Source organism: Lates calcarifer, unplaced genomic scaffold, assembly GCF_001640805.2.
Source record: "Lates calcarifer isolate ASB-BC8 unplaced genomic scaffold, TLL_Latcal_v3 _unitig_1979_quiver_622, whole genome shotgun sequence".
NCBI classification, from domain to species: domain Eukaryota; kingdom Metazoa; phylum Chordata; class Actinopteri; family Centropomidae; genus Lates; species Lates calcarifer.
Window position 1 is genome coordinate 3,302 of NW_026115892.1, and position 14,418 is coordinate 17,719.

At 42.8% G+C, this 14,418-nt stretch overlaps 1 protein-coding gene across 4 annotated transcripts; it reads right to left on the reverse strand.

Moving 5' to 3' along the window:
- Nucleotides 1-868: 868 nt before the first annotated feature.
- Nucleotides 869-14,280, reverse strand: LOC108891502 (protein FAM13C). 4 transcript variants are annotated; one of them, XM_051067746.1, is made up of 15 exons: nt 14,173-14,223; nt 12,911-13,297; nt 10,997-12,694; nt 9,415-9,757; nt 8,298-8,439; nt 7,343-7,424; nt 6,877-6,940; nt 6,664-6,784; nt 5,361-5,444; nt 5,098-5,193; nt 4,611-4,822; nt 4,283-4,384; nt 3,936-4,055; nt 1,199-1,508; nt 869-1,005 (listed from the first exon to the last, which is right to left on the reverse strand). In XM_051067746.1, exons 3-14 carry the CDS (start codon nt 11,208-11,210, stop codon nt 1,373-1,375), a joined length of 1,716 nt encoding a protein of 571 aa, XP_050923703.1. In that variant the 5' UTR covers nt 11,211-12,694; nt 12,911-13,297; nt 14,173-14,223; the 3' UTR covers nt 869-1,005; nt 1,199-1,372. The 4 variants fall into 4 exon arrangements, with proteins under 4 accessions (XP_050923703.1, XP_018544176.2, XP_050923701.1 ...); XM_018688660.2 differs by having other exon boundaries at nt 10,997-13,141; nt 14,173-14,280; XM_051067744.1 differs by having other exon boundaries at nt 10,997-13,207; nt 14,173-14,248.
- Between the last annotated feature and the right edge of the window lie 138 nt (nt 14,281-14,418).

Genomic DNA, 14,418 nt, shown 5'->3' on the forward strand with positions numbered 1-14,418 from the left:
CGCCTTACTATACTATGACTTTTTTGACCATTTTTGATGCCATACAATACTATGACATTTTTTGACCATTTTTGACGCCATACTATACTATGACATTTTTTGATGATTTTTGATGCCTTACTATACTATGTCATTTTTTGATGATTTTTGACACCTTACTATACTGACATTTTTGGACCATTTTTGACACCTTACTATACTATAACATATTTTGATGATTTTTGATGCTTTACTATACTGTGGCATTTTTTGACCATTTTTGATGCCATACTATACTATGACATTTTTGACCATTTTTAAGTGTTTTTGATGCCTTAATATACTATACTATGATATTTTTTGACACCTTACTGTGACAGTTTTTGAGGCCTCACTTGATGTAAAGCTGTTAATTACCTGGAGGCCTCTGTCCTGGTCTCAAAGAACTTCTTCATTGTACGAAGACTCTCTGTGATCGTGGACTACGTCTCTGCGATCGCGGACAATGTCTCTGAGATTATGGACAAAGTCTCTGTGATCATGAACAATGTCTCTGTGATTGCAGACAATGTCTCTGAGATCAACGACAATGTCTCCATGAACGCGGTCATGCCGTCGAATCGAGGAACCACAGTGTCTCTACCGATTCTTGCGCAGAGCTCCGCGAAGCATGGGACAATGTCTCTCTCGTCTTTAACAAGGTTTCTGCGATCGTGGACAATGTCTCTGATCATGGACGATGTCTCCCTCATCCTCAACAATGTCTCTCCGATCATGGACCATGTCTCTGCGATCGTGAACGACGTCTCTGCAATCGCGGACAATGTCTCTGAGATTATGGACAAAGTCTCTGCGATCATCGACAATGTCTCCATGAACGCCGGCAATGCCGACTTATCGGGGACCAAGTCACCACGAGTCATGGACAATGTCTCCGATCACGGACGATGTCTCCCTCATCCTCAACAATGTCTCTCCGATCGAGGACGACGTCTCGAGACGATGTCATGGACGAAGTGCTGACAGCTGGAGGAAATCAAAGAGAAACATACAAAGGAAAATGATCAATATACTACTACCTATTTCTCATCAACAGTTTAACCATGAAAACACAGAGAAATATCCAACATTACAGCTCAACCACAACATTTCACAAATCATTTTGACACCTTACTGTGACAGTTTTTGAGGCCTCACTTGATGTAAAGCTGTTAATTACCTTGAGGCCTCTGTCCTGCTCTCAAAGAACTTCTTCATTGCACGTAGACTCTCTCCGATCATGGACGACGTCTCTGCGATCGCGGACAATGTCTCTGAGATTATGGACAAAGTCTCTGCGATCATCGACAATGTCTCTCTGAACGCCGGCAATGCCGACTTATCGGGGACCAGGTCACCACGAGTCATGGACAATGTCTCTGATCGTGGACAATGTCTCCCTCATCCTCAACAATGTCTCTCCGATCGAAGACGTCGTCTCGGCGATCATAGACGATGTCATGGATGAAGTGCTGACACTTGGAGGAAATCTAAGAGACGCATACAAAAGAAAATGATCAGTACTCTACTACCTACTCATCAACAGTTTAACCATGAAAACACAGAGAAATATTCAACATTACAGCTGAACTAGAGCATTTAACAAAACATGTTTATGCCTTATCATACTAAGACGTTGTCTTGCCTTACTATACTATGATATTTCCACAACATTTTTGATACTTCACTATACCACTCTGGTTGAGTGGTTGTGGTTGAGGGAGATGGCCGCCCACCCTGAGTCTGATTCTGTTCAAGGTTTCTGCCTCTTAAAGAATGTTTTTTCTTGCCACTGTCGCCAGATGCCGAGTACGGTCTAGACATCATACTATGACTTTTTTTAAATGTCTTACTACATTATGACTTTTTTGACAGTTTTTGATGTCTTAATACTGTGAATTATTTCATACTACTTCTGATGTTGCTAATTACTTTTACATTACTTCTATTAATACAGGTTACTTATACATTATTTTTTATATTGCAGATTACTTCTTTTATTAAATTTTTCTGATATACTGACTACTGAATATAAACAGTCTAATGTCAGTGCTGTGTGTTGGACAGTTGATGTAAAGCTGTTTGGGAATTACCTGGAGGCCTCTGTCCTGGTCTCACAGAACGTCTTCATTGCACAAAGACTCTGCGATCGCGGACAATGTCTCTGAGATTATGGACATGATAATCAGACAAACAGACTAAACAGTTCCCACCGTCCACAGCTCATGTCACACAAACACACTTTAACCCACACAAATAGAAAGCCCCAAAGGCATCAATTAAAGACACAGCTAATTCTAACGCTAACGCTGACATCCAGGTGTATAGCAGCCAGGTACAGACACAATATGATACATGACCACAAACAGACACAAACCGGTGACACCGACACGACAGACCGATATAAACCGTTAAAATGTCGGTAACGTGACTGTAAACAAACACAGCAGAGATTTAAACAGACTCAGGAGCTCGTTGTTTTCACCTTGTTGGGTTCCACAACTCATGTCAGGGAAACACACACACACTCTGACCCACGGGATAAAAACCTCTGAAAATGGGAATAAGATCAAAACAAGTTTTTACAAAAGAAGGCTAATGCTAATGCTCGCTGCTAACGCTAACACTAGCCAGTAGCTACTTCACTCGTTCACCTTACCTTCACAGGTGTATTCAGCCTCATTCATGTTCGACAAACAGCAGCTCCACAGTTTGTTTTAACATCCGGGCTTCTTCACTGATTTAGTTTCACACATTTCTGACAAACAGAGGCGACGGTTCAGACGCTGGTTTAAATCTTTTTCCGGCTTCGTGTCTCCGCCTCTGAGCTCCGCCCACAAGGTCATGACCGGTGACGACACACAACGCAACCAATGACGACATACACAAGCCAACAACATTAGAAAAACGTCAGTTGTGTCTTGTGCAGCCTGTGAAACCAACGCTGACAGGAAGTAGATTTTCACTCTGTCCCATCTCGTTCCCGTGTTGTGAGTTTAGGGAACAGTGTGTGAGGTTGTCGTTTGGCCTCAGTGTGCGTCTTGTGTTTTTACTTTATTTGATCCTCAATAAAATGAAAAAGACAAAATTGTCTTCATAGCAAAAATATTTATATCAACCTCTGTATCGAAGTTTGTGATGCAAACTACAGATACACAAGACGGACATTTCTATCATCACATCCATGTCTAAGTGTCAGGCATGAATAAGGTCAGAACATCAACACTGACATGCACTGAGAGTTCAACAGGTCAGGGCAAGAAACCATCAGACACGTTAGAGACGTGGATGAGACACATTTCACCACAGGTGTCAGGAACACATCACGTTTCACCTGTCAGGTGATTTGTTTTTGTCCTTTGGTTGTTGAGCTCTTTCTACAACATTCACCAGAGCCACAGGAGAGTCTGGATAAGAATAAATTCCCTTTTAAAGTGCAGACACATCTCTCCACATTACTGTTGTTTTCAAGGACACAGCACTAACAATAAACTGTACATTGCATCTTTGCCCCAAACATTTCCAGTCGTCCAAACAAGACACTAAACCAAAGAGCTAAACCTCTTGATGACACTTGCGTCATCAGTTTGAAGCAGAGCTGTGGTTCAGCTGCTGTGAGTTTGTCCTGTCGTTGTCCTCCAGCCACTGACAGATTAAAGTGCTTTCAGTCTGACACATAGTCAAAGACGTTTAAAAATGTTTTGGTCCAAGATGGAAGAGAGATGTTTAGGGCTACCTCTGGAGTTTTCCTTCCAGACTGGAGGAAATGTAGAAAAGAATTCAGACTTTAAGGTGCTGATAGACAAACACCGATGCTGGTTTACACGGGTACAGAGAGATGTCTGTTCTCTGTTGTTCATAAAATTCTGCTGGAATATTAACACTTTTTACAAATGTTCACTTCTGTCTCCTCTCACATAGCCTTGGTGACGTCCTGTTTGCTGAGGAGGACCTCCAGCAGCCGGAGTTTAGCTTTCAGCTGTTTGTATTCCTGGTATTCTTCTTTCATTAGAGTGCGATCCTCTTTTTGACAGATTCTGTAAAGAAACACAGGTCAGTGCCTCAGAGGCGGGAAAACAACAAGGATGTGAATATTTGCTCCGCTCCAGCAGTAGAAGTCATAATGTTTCATCCTGCAGGAGGCGCACTCAGCCCTTTTATTTTACCTGTTACCTGTGCTGACAGGTTTAAAGTTGTTGTCATTGAGGTTTTAAAGTTTTGTGCTGCTGACAGATTCAGACCCCAGGTGTGGTCTGTTTCTCACCTTCCAGTCTGACGATAAAACTGGTCCTCAAACTCTCTCAGAGCTTTACGCCTGCTCTTCTTCTCTGCTCTCGTCTCACGGAGACTCTCCAGCAGCTGAGACCTGAGACAGAGTGTGGAGGTTAAGGACAGAAAGAACTGAAATGGATCTGTGTATATGTATCTGGTGTGTGTATGACACAGTCAGGCAACTCAGAAAAACATTTTACTACATGATAAAAATGTCATAGAAGAGAAGACATGAAAAAGTCAATCATAATGTAGACAGTCTTAGTATAATGTGACATCATGACGTTCAGGTGGATCTGAGATGTGGGACTCGTACAGACCTGGAGGCTTCGTGCAGGTTGGCTGTGGTCAGGGCAGGCTGTTGACGAACGCCTTTCACCTCGTCGATCGGGGACACGAAGGCTGGGTCGCTGTCCCGGTCGCTGTCCTCCTCGGCGGCTGCTGGTCGGGTCGCTCTGCGAGGAGGCGGCACAGGAGGTTCATCCACCGTGATCGAACTCATTGAGTCTTCATCAGATCCGTCCTCTTCCTCCTGAGGGACAGAATCAGTCACATGACACAGAAACATGGCAGACTCAGTCAAGTCACATTAAAACTCTATAATGATGAGTTAGTTCTCGTGGCTTCCTTTGTGTGTTGTCTGCCTCAGGCCTGGTGCTGTCTGCAGAACTCCCTGTTAGACTAAAGCCGAGTGCTGCGGAGACGATCATGGAAATGACCCATCACTCTGTCTGAGCGCTAACGTTAGCACACTAACAGAGTGATAACTGTTACCAAAGAATAGGAAGTGATTGTGTGTGTTCTCACGATGGTGGTGATGGTCGGACTGGCACACAGCAAACGTTTGATCATCTGGTATCTGTCGTACAGAGGCTTCACCAGGTTCCTCTCCTGTTTGGTTCCCTGACAGATAAACAGACATGTCAGTATCTGTCAGTGAAGACAGAAGCTTGTTGACATCCAGATACAACCTGGAGACATCTTTAGAGCCAAAGTCCTGCTCCACAGAAACATGATATTCTCTTCATACTGATAGAATTTAACCTGTTAAACTGCACATGAAGACTCACCGGTCGACCGTGCAGACTCTCAAAGTACAGCAGACATTTCTGCAGAGTGATCTTCTCCAACACCATCTGAGCCTGAGTCATCTCCTGCACACACACACACACACACACACACACACACACAAAGTCACGTTTCCATCACTTCAGAGGACATTACACTGAATTTCATTTCCTGCAATCAAACCATAACAAAACAGAGAAGAAAATGAACAGAGTTCGGTGAGGATGCATTCATGTTAGAATCACACTGAAGGAAATTTGTGGCCAAAGTTTCTCAGTTTAAAGATGTTATATGTAAGTTTTTGCTACGTAGCCAACATTAGCAATATAACTGACAGAAACAGAAACAAACACTGGTGTTATTTTCCACCTCAGGCAGCTGCTGGTGAGTCAAGGAATGAAGTTTGATCCTTAACCTAAAACACTTCTTCTAGACTTCAGAGTAAACAGCTGTTAATGCTAATGTTAGCCATGTAGCCAAAGCAAAAACATAGCACCTTTAAAGAGAAAAATAAATACAGTCCTGCAGTGATGATGTGTTTCTGTAGTCCAACCTGAAGTTAGCATCAGCCTGGTTCCTCCACAGAAAGACAATGGGATTATTTCATAATGTTTTGGATTATTCCAGAAAATAAACAGTGAGCAGCTAAAGTTTCTGATCCTTCCAGGTTTAGTTGATCAGATAATCTTCACAGATGAACACCACTGTTCTGATGTTTGAAGCCTAAATCCAACCTCCAGAAGTAAGAAGCTAATGTTAGGCTATAAACCAACTCCACCACGGTCACATGACGTCAACGTCTCCACCACAAAGCTTCCAACTGGTCATTTCATTTAGCTCTGAGCTCTTCTACAAAAGCCTTTCTTCTTAGAAAGTTAGTGAGAGTTTGAAAGAGCGTGAGTAGAAACACAACGAGGCTGTAAAGGTGGACTGGTGAGTAGATGGGTTTTCATGTTAACGTCCCCGACAACCTCTGTAGTCTCATTTAGACACTCGTTAGCAACCTGCCTTTTTTAAGACACGTAAAAGCTTCAAACATCAGGAGTGGGGGATTTACTGACCCATTTTATGTCGGAGAATCAAACCTGAAAATGTCTTGAGCTTGTGTTAAAACCACAGACCTTATTTCAGCACATTTAACCAGAAACACACTGACTTTGGGACGAGGGAACAGGAAGAGGGTGAATAAAACAGAGAAGAAAATGAACAGAGTTTGATGAGGAGGTCTGTTTTTTTTTTTTAAACTTACATTTTATATTATATATATATATATATATATATATATATATATACAGACAAACTCACCTTCATGTTGTCGGGGAGACCCAGAGCTTGTCTTTTCTCCCTCAGTCGTCTGAACAGAGACTCCACCGTTTCCTCCAGGGTTGGTTTGTGCTCCGCCGCCCCCTGCTGCCCAGAGCTGTACCTGCAGGACACATGAACACTGATGGATCTGAAGAGGACGTGCACACTTGTGACAGAACACACTGAGTCCATGTGTGGGTGTGTTGATGTTACCTGCAGATGCTTCCTGCACCGTCCTGCTCCTTCGACTCAAACAACGACTGTCTGAGTCTCAGCTCTGCACAACAGACACACAACCACACGTTAACAGTGCAAGAAACACAAACACAGCACACACATCTTTCATTTTCGCCATTACAGATGCTCAGTCAGCTGTAATCTCTGAAACATGTCAGTAAATCCTGTGTGATGATATCAGGATTTAAGATTCCAACCTTTATGAGCTGCCTGGATATCATCATCTAAGATTTTATTTCTCATTACTCCAGTCTGACAAACACTTTCATCTCAATATCCTTCAAACATTTAGACTCCAGGATCCAAAACTCTGTATTTTGTCCATGTAGGACTTAAACGTCTTCTGGTGCTTTAATGAGAAAACATTATTATCTCTGTTCTGGGGCAGCAGAGACAGTAGAATCAGTAAAATCAGTAAAATTAGGTAACATTTTTATTTTACCTTTGAGCTCTTTGCGAGCCTTTGCCAGTTCACTCATCACTCTGACCATCTCTGGGTTTGAATATTTATCGTTGTGAGACGGCTGAGAGAGAGAAAGAGACAAAAACATTAGAATAAACGAAAAACATCTCAACACAAAGGGAAGAGAAAAAGTTAAAAGGTGATTTAAATCCACATCAGCCCAGAACTCTGGGTCTTAAACCACAGCCTTAAAGCAGATTCCACTTAAAGCTGTTTTACTGTGTTGTTCTTAATCATCTGCAGTGTCCGAGCTGTTAACAGATACTTTAATAAACATTAATGTGATCATTAGATTCTGTTAGAAACCAGTCTTTATATTCTGATTGTAAATAAAGAAGAAAAAATATCTAAACTTCTAATTTATCAGAGAAAAAAGACAAACATACTTTAGCAGAAGAAAATACATAAAAAGAAAAACCAATAATTATATGTGCCAATATTAGAAAAAACATGCAATACATAAATATATTAATGACTAATAACAAAGATACGATTTGAGTGAAAGAACCAAAAACTCTGAACCTTGACAAACATCATCTAAACATGACTAAATCCAATTCTGACAGAATTAAAAATTTAATGTAATAAAGTGTTTCTCCTCATTCCTTATCTGTATAACCACAGATAAATTACAGGGGCTAAATTATCTTAAAATCATTGACTGATAATGATTTAACCGGAACAGTTATAATATACGTTTCTTCACGTTAACACCATTTTCCCCCCAAACACATCAACAACTGTTTAACAGTGTTGAATTTGAGCAGTAGTTTTTCTGTTAACAAATACAAGTGAATTAAAAATAAAGTGTAATTTTCACACATCATCAATTAAAACTGGTGATTGGTAATATTCTAGTTTTGGCCTAAATCCTCAGTCTGGACCTGGACCTGGTCCTGGATTTGATTGTAGACTGGACTTCTTCTATATTTACCTTGTAGTTCATCTCCTGCTCAAACTGGTCCTCAAACCTGCGAACCTTCCTCTTCAGGGTCTGAATCTGACGGGTGAGGAAGGGGATGGAGGGGGGACACTCATCCTCCGATCCCTCTGTCCTGTCCCCCCGACCCCGAGACCTGGACACAAACACAGGGACGCAGGTTCAGACGGATTCACCTGATGTTGAACGTCAAACTGTGATGAGCAGATAAAAGGCTTTTACTTTGAAGACAGAAAAACAGGATTTTAAAAAGAAGAAGAAGATTGTCTTTCTGAATCTGGTTTATCTTTCTTTAATTTCAGTCTGACTGTTTCTGGAGAAAAACTTCATCTCACCAGGTTTATTCTTTAAAAACAGTGAGAAAGGACAAATAAAGATGAGATGAAGGAACAGAGACAGGAAGTAGATTCAGAGAGGCAGCAGAGACATAAAGACCATAAACTGGGTCACAAACACATTTGGACCCTCAGCTTCAGGCTGTGGGTCAGAAAATAGAAGAGAGGAAGATGAAGGACGGATTATATAAGACGTATTAATGCAGCAGACTCATAGAGGTCAAGCATCTGCAGCAGGACAGACTGCACTCTGACAGGATTTCACTTCAGATTCTCTAACACCCAAAAATCATGTAACAGGATGTTTGTGGAGCTGCTGCTGACCTGACTCTGGGCTGGGTGATAGAGCCAAAATGTTCTCACGATAAAAACATTCATATGAGTCAGGTTGACAGGTCGACGGATATGGATGATCAGCAGGATAAGGGTTTTAGTATTATTATTATTATTATTATTATTATTATTATTATTATTATTATTAGTAGCAGTAGTAGTAGTAGTAGTAGTGGTAGTATTATAAGACCTGTGACGTTGGATGAGGTTCAACTAGTTCACAAGCCAAACAGACACAAGTCCAGTTCAGGATCAACAAGCTCAACTCTGGTTGCAGATCAGTATCAATGAGTAATACTAAGACCTGTGTTAAAACCAAAAGTTTCAAATTAATTTCCAAGTAAAGACCAAATGGTTCTTAGTCCTGAACCGGACCGGTACAGTACAGACCGGACAAACCAACAGGTGAGAGTTGGACAGGTGGACAGACAGGTGAGACTCACAGTATGTACTGCTGACTGCAGGGCGGTGAAGGTGCAGTGTCGGGGTCGGAGTTGAACCTCAGGCTATGGCTGAGGCTGGAGCATCGGGGGGAGGGGAGGGGGCTGGGGCCACCAGCCAGCAGCTGGAGCAGAGCTCCGCCTCCTCCTTCTCCTCCTCCTCCTCCTCCTCCTCCTCCTCCTCCTCCCTCCCCTCCGGGGCTGCTCCTCTGTGGGGAGTAGGGTGAGTGGTGAGGGCTCAGGGGCAGCGCTCCTTCAGGAGTCAGGGGCTGCTGGCTGGGGTGGATGGTGGCTAACGGCTGGTGTCTGGGAGACTGAGGAGGTCTGGTCAGGACCGTCAGCAGCTCTGCAGAGACACAAGGTGTGGTTTGTTAAACGTCTGCACGAGTAAAATAACCGCATACAATTAAACAGGTAGATGAAAACATGAATAAGTCACAGCCATAAAACACCAGTGGAAGATTAATAGATATAACAAAAAATCTGACCATCAAGATTTATAACAACCACCTGAAGGAGGACTACGCTCCTCCATGACCAACACAGAATGTTTTAAAAGAACCTCCCTCAATGACCAGACAATGACATCAAAGATGTATCCACGTGAAACTTAAGTCTTCCTCAAACAACACAAAGACCACTGGGTTTTCTTGTGGATCATGTTGGTGTTACTTTCTAGAGATCGCTTCAACCACCTAGCACAAAACAAACAAACTCTTCATCCACAACTAGAACGATCCAAAGGACCTCTTGAACCTTCTCTCCCCAGTGACTAGAACCAGCTAAAGGACCCACTGATTCTCTTTGGCTACTAGAACTCCCCAAGGAACCTCTGGAACCTCCTCAGTTGCAACAAATACCTTATAAGGGGCCACTAAACCCTCCTCAGTGGCAACCAGAACCCACTAAAGGAACTCAACAACCTCCTGCAGAAGCAGGAAATCCTCACACTGGAGCTGTTTTATCAAAAATCGACCCAAACCCTCAAACGCTTAATCAGATAATTAAAACAGTTACAGATGAAGTTTTTGTTGATTGACAGATGGATTAATCTCCGAATCGTTTCAGTTGATCATTTGTGGGATATGAATTAAAATATGATGCTTTAATCAACAGGCTAGAAACTGTACAAAGGAGCTTTAATAAGAGTATGTTGCACAGTCACGACCTGAGTGAAGGGATGTAAAATGTGTAGAGGCAGATTTGGAGGCAGTGAAGTGAAACACAGTCGTGTCTCACGTGCTGCAGTCTCTTACTTCTGTATGCTGAGGTTATAAATAGCAGCATGCTCAGGGAAACAACGAGGTGGCGTGCCATCAAACACACACACAGCGTGACTGGTGGCATGCTGGGTAAAATAAGCCGATTCACCAGAGAGACTGTTACTACTAAAATAACACACTGATGAATCTGTTACTGTACCATGTGGAAGACAGTCAGTGAATTTGCTGTGTGAACACAAACAGTGGAAGTAGACCAAGTGAATTAACATCCAGAGTCTGAACATAAATAATGTTTAATGTATGGACAGATGGACAGGTGTAGACAGACAGACAGGTGTGGACAGATGGACAGGTGTGCGTACCTGGTGGGCTGTTCTCATCCGTGGGGACGCTGTGGCACAGAGCCAACGTCTTCCCCTCCTTCTCTCCGAGCTCGGCGGGGCCACAGGGGCTCTTCTGCTCCTTGCTGCCCAGGGCAGGTGGGTTCTCCTCTGGGGATGGACCCAGCGAGGGCCCCCCCTCCACCTCCAGCGCCTGGAGCTTCAGCAGGGAACTCTGCAGGCAGAAGCAGAACATGCCAGACACACTGATCCAGAGATTAACCCGGTCCCAGGAGGAGGCTGTTGGTGGACTTTTGATATAGAAAACGTCCAGGTAGTGGGATGCTGTATGAAGGGCAGTCAGGGACTCAAGGATTCCAGGTATTAGCCAGATCCTCTGCCTCTGAAACACCACATGTGGAGGTGTGGCACGGATGTGTTTAATATCCAAAGAGGAGGCTTGTTGTTCAGGAGGAAGACTGCCCCCACAATCCAAAGGATGACTCAGTCAACTCCTATCCAAGAATTAGGCCGGTACCATCCAGTTAAACAAGCCATGAAGCCTGCCTGTTCTCCAGCTCTTCCAGGGATTAGTCAGTTACACTCCACATGTGAGTGAACTGTTCAGAAATGCAAACCTTCACTCTTCTGCGTTTTTCTCTTTATCTTTCTGGACTCCAGTGATTAGCCATGTCCAGTAGATATGAATTTATAATCCCAAAATGTGTTGTTCCTTCCTATGTTGCCAACCAGTGAGAATTCAGGAATTAGCCATCCCCCCGTGTGACTGAGCTCAGCAGTGAAAGAGGAGCTGGAAGGTTTTGAATTTTCATCCTCTCGTTCTGCACGTTCACTGATGATGATGATGCTGATGCTGCGTTGCTATCCCTCCCTCCCACTCTCTCTCTCCCATTCTTCCACTACCTCTCTCGTCCCCCCTCCCTCCCTTGATGGATTACTCATCCTCCAGATCGTGAAGAAGGGGGGGATGAAGGGATGGGGAGGGAGGAGAGGTGGGGTTTCTCTCTCTCCCTCTCTCTCTCTCTTTCTTTCTCAGGGTGAGATGGGTGGGGGAGAGAGGGAGGGAGAGAGAGACATGGGAACCATGAGGAAGCTTCTCTCTCTCTCTGATCGTGAGGTTTTTCCCGCAGCGGTGGGGGATGGGCTCATTCCTGACATCACTCTGTGTGTGTGCTGAAATCTCATTCATAAAAAACCGAGGAGGAGGAGGAGGAGGAGGAAGAGGAGGACGTGCACCTCCTCACACATCCACAGGCAGTTTAGCCTGCTGCCTCCTCTCCTCTGGTTTCTCCTTCATCCGCCACAAAAAAATTTAAAAAGACTTGTTTCTGGGAAATTGGTCTAAAAAGAAAAATAATTTATAATTTATAATTATAATTTATAAATAATTATAAAACGTAACTCTGACACAAGATATAAAAATGACCACAGAGATGTAAAACAATAAGATTGTTTTTCCTTATTTTCAAGGTCCAGTGTGAAACATTGACAGGGATCAGAAATGGAACATAAAATACAGAAGTCTGTTTTTATCAGTGTATAATCACCTGAAACTGATTAGTTGTGTTTTCGTTCACTTACAATCAGATGCCGCCATGTTTCTACAGTGGCCCAGAACAGACAAACTGAACCAGTGGTTCTCCAGAGCTCCAGGCGTCATGTGATTCAGTTTGTTTACACCGCCACGTTGGCAGGAAAAGCCTGAACAACTGAACGATACTGCAGAAGTCGACAGATTAAACATCACTGAGCCTTACAACATTCCAGACCTGCAGACATCTACAACCTGACTGACTTTACCTCGTCCAACAAGTTAGCTCCACAAAATCCACACCACAATACACAGGTCTGAAACGACTTTTATGAAAACAGAAATCTTAATAAAAGCAGTAAAATAAACAAGATCTTAAAGTGAGGAAGTGTTGGATTCTGTACCTGATATGAAATGATCACTACAGAATCTGTTTCCTGCTGGTTCCCATCGCTCTGTTTTCTTCTAGCTCGTTTTATGGCAGTTATCCATTTCTGTCATCTTTCAGGATCTTTGAAGGATCTCTTTGGAGTTGAAGGTAACCGAATGTCTTTCAGTTTCTTGAAGACTTAACCACCATTCACATTTCCACGACGACAGGGTGGGTCAGCGACTCTTGCACACTACACACACCACTAGCACAAGAGTGTAGCCACAGGAAAATCATAACACCAGTCAGACTTTCAGATGCTGTAGCCCACCTGGTGAAGTGTGTACCATTAAGATTTAGTCCTTAACACTGCATGTCATCCCCCCTCTGTCCACTGTGACTGACAAAATAAAGCAAAAAACTAAACTAATAAATCTCTGATTAAAAAGTATAAATTGCCAAACAGAGACCAACAAACTAATTTTATCTTAAATAACTGAGCGGTCATTGCTTGTACTAAACACAGCCTGCTTACATGTAAGCTTATCTGTCTGGTTTTAATGCCCATTTCTGTTAGTAAACATGACTTTTATCATGGATTTGTGGTCAGACAGTTTTTCCAGTGTGATTCAGCATTAAATAATTCTTCAATGAACACTTAAATTTCAATATTATTTTCAGAATCGTTTAGGTGAACTGTGTTCACGGCACTGATGATACGATTAAAGCAGCTTTTGGCAGCGGGTTGGGAAACGACTCGCCAGACTCCGTTTGAAAATCATGTGAATTTACATAACTCTGTTTACGGTCAAATAACCGATGTTTTTTAAACGGCTTTGAGATACTTCCCCCATCAGTGTGTGTCTTAAGACACATTCGGCATATGACCATCTCTCCAGGAAGACTTAAAAAACGTTACATTTCACTGGTTGTTAGTTTGTTTGTATGCTAGCTTCCTCCGTTGTAGCCGACCAACCTAAACAATTTTTCGGTTTGACTGAATTTATGGCCGCTGTTTGTGGATTGTACAAGTGCCGAATTTATCAGTATAATCTCCAGATTTAGGAAAAGTTAATCAGTCATGTTGACGATGTTTGAAAGTTTCCCGATAAACAAAACAACCTACAACTGTTGAGACGTTTAAGGTTATGACATGTTTGGTGTGAGAATATCTGCATATAACTGAGAGCTGCTGATGTTGAGGATGATTTGGTGTAAAGGGAAAACGTTACACAACTCGTATCAATACATTTAACCACAAAATGATCATGTTTTTAATTTGAAATACAGACTTACTGTCCGTGCAGCGGCGCCTCCAACTCCTGCACAGAGCCGCTTCACACTGACATCTAGCGACGGTTTGAGGAACTACAGCCAGGTTCCACTTCCTGCTCATGAAACATTTGTATAACGTTCAGAGCTGTGGTGGGGTTGGTGAGTCCAGTCCGGGACTGGAAGTCCCTGTACCAAAGCTTCCATCAGGACTCAGGGTTGTATCTGCTGATGTGTTCTGTTAAACTTCAGTGTGACATGAAACCCTGA

Coding starts and splice junctions, on each gene's coding strand:
- LOC108891502 (XM_018688660.2), bottom strand. CDS start 11,210: ATGTTCTGCTTCTGCCTGCAGAGTTCCCTGCTGAAGCTCCAGGCGCTG. Junction 5,194..5,360: donor AGAGTCTGCACGGTCGACCG/GTGAGTCTTCAT, acceptor TTTATCTGTCAG/GGAACCAAACAGGAGAGGAA. Junction 4,385..4,610: donor AACCTGCACGAAGCCTCCAG/GTCTGTACGAGT, acceptor ACTCTGTCTCAG/GTCTCAGCTGCTGGAGAGTC.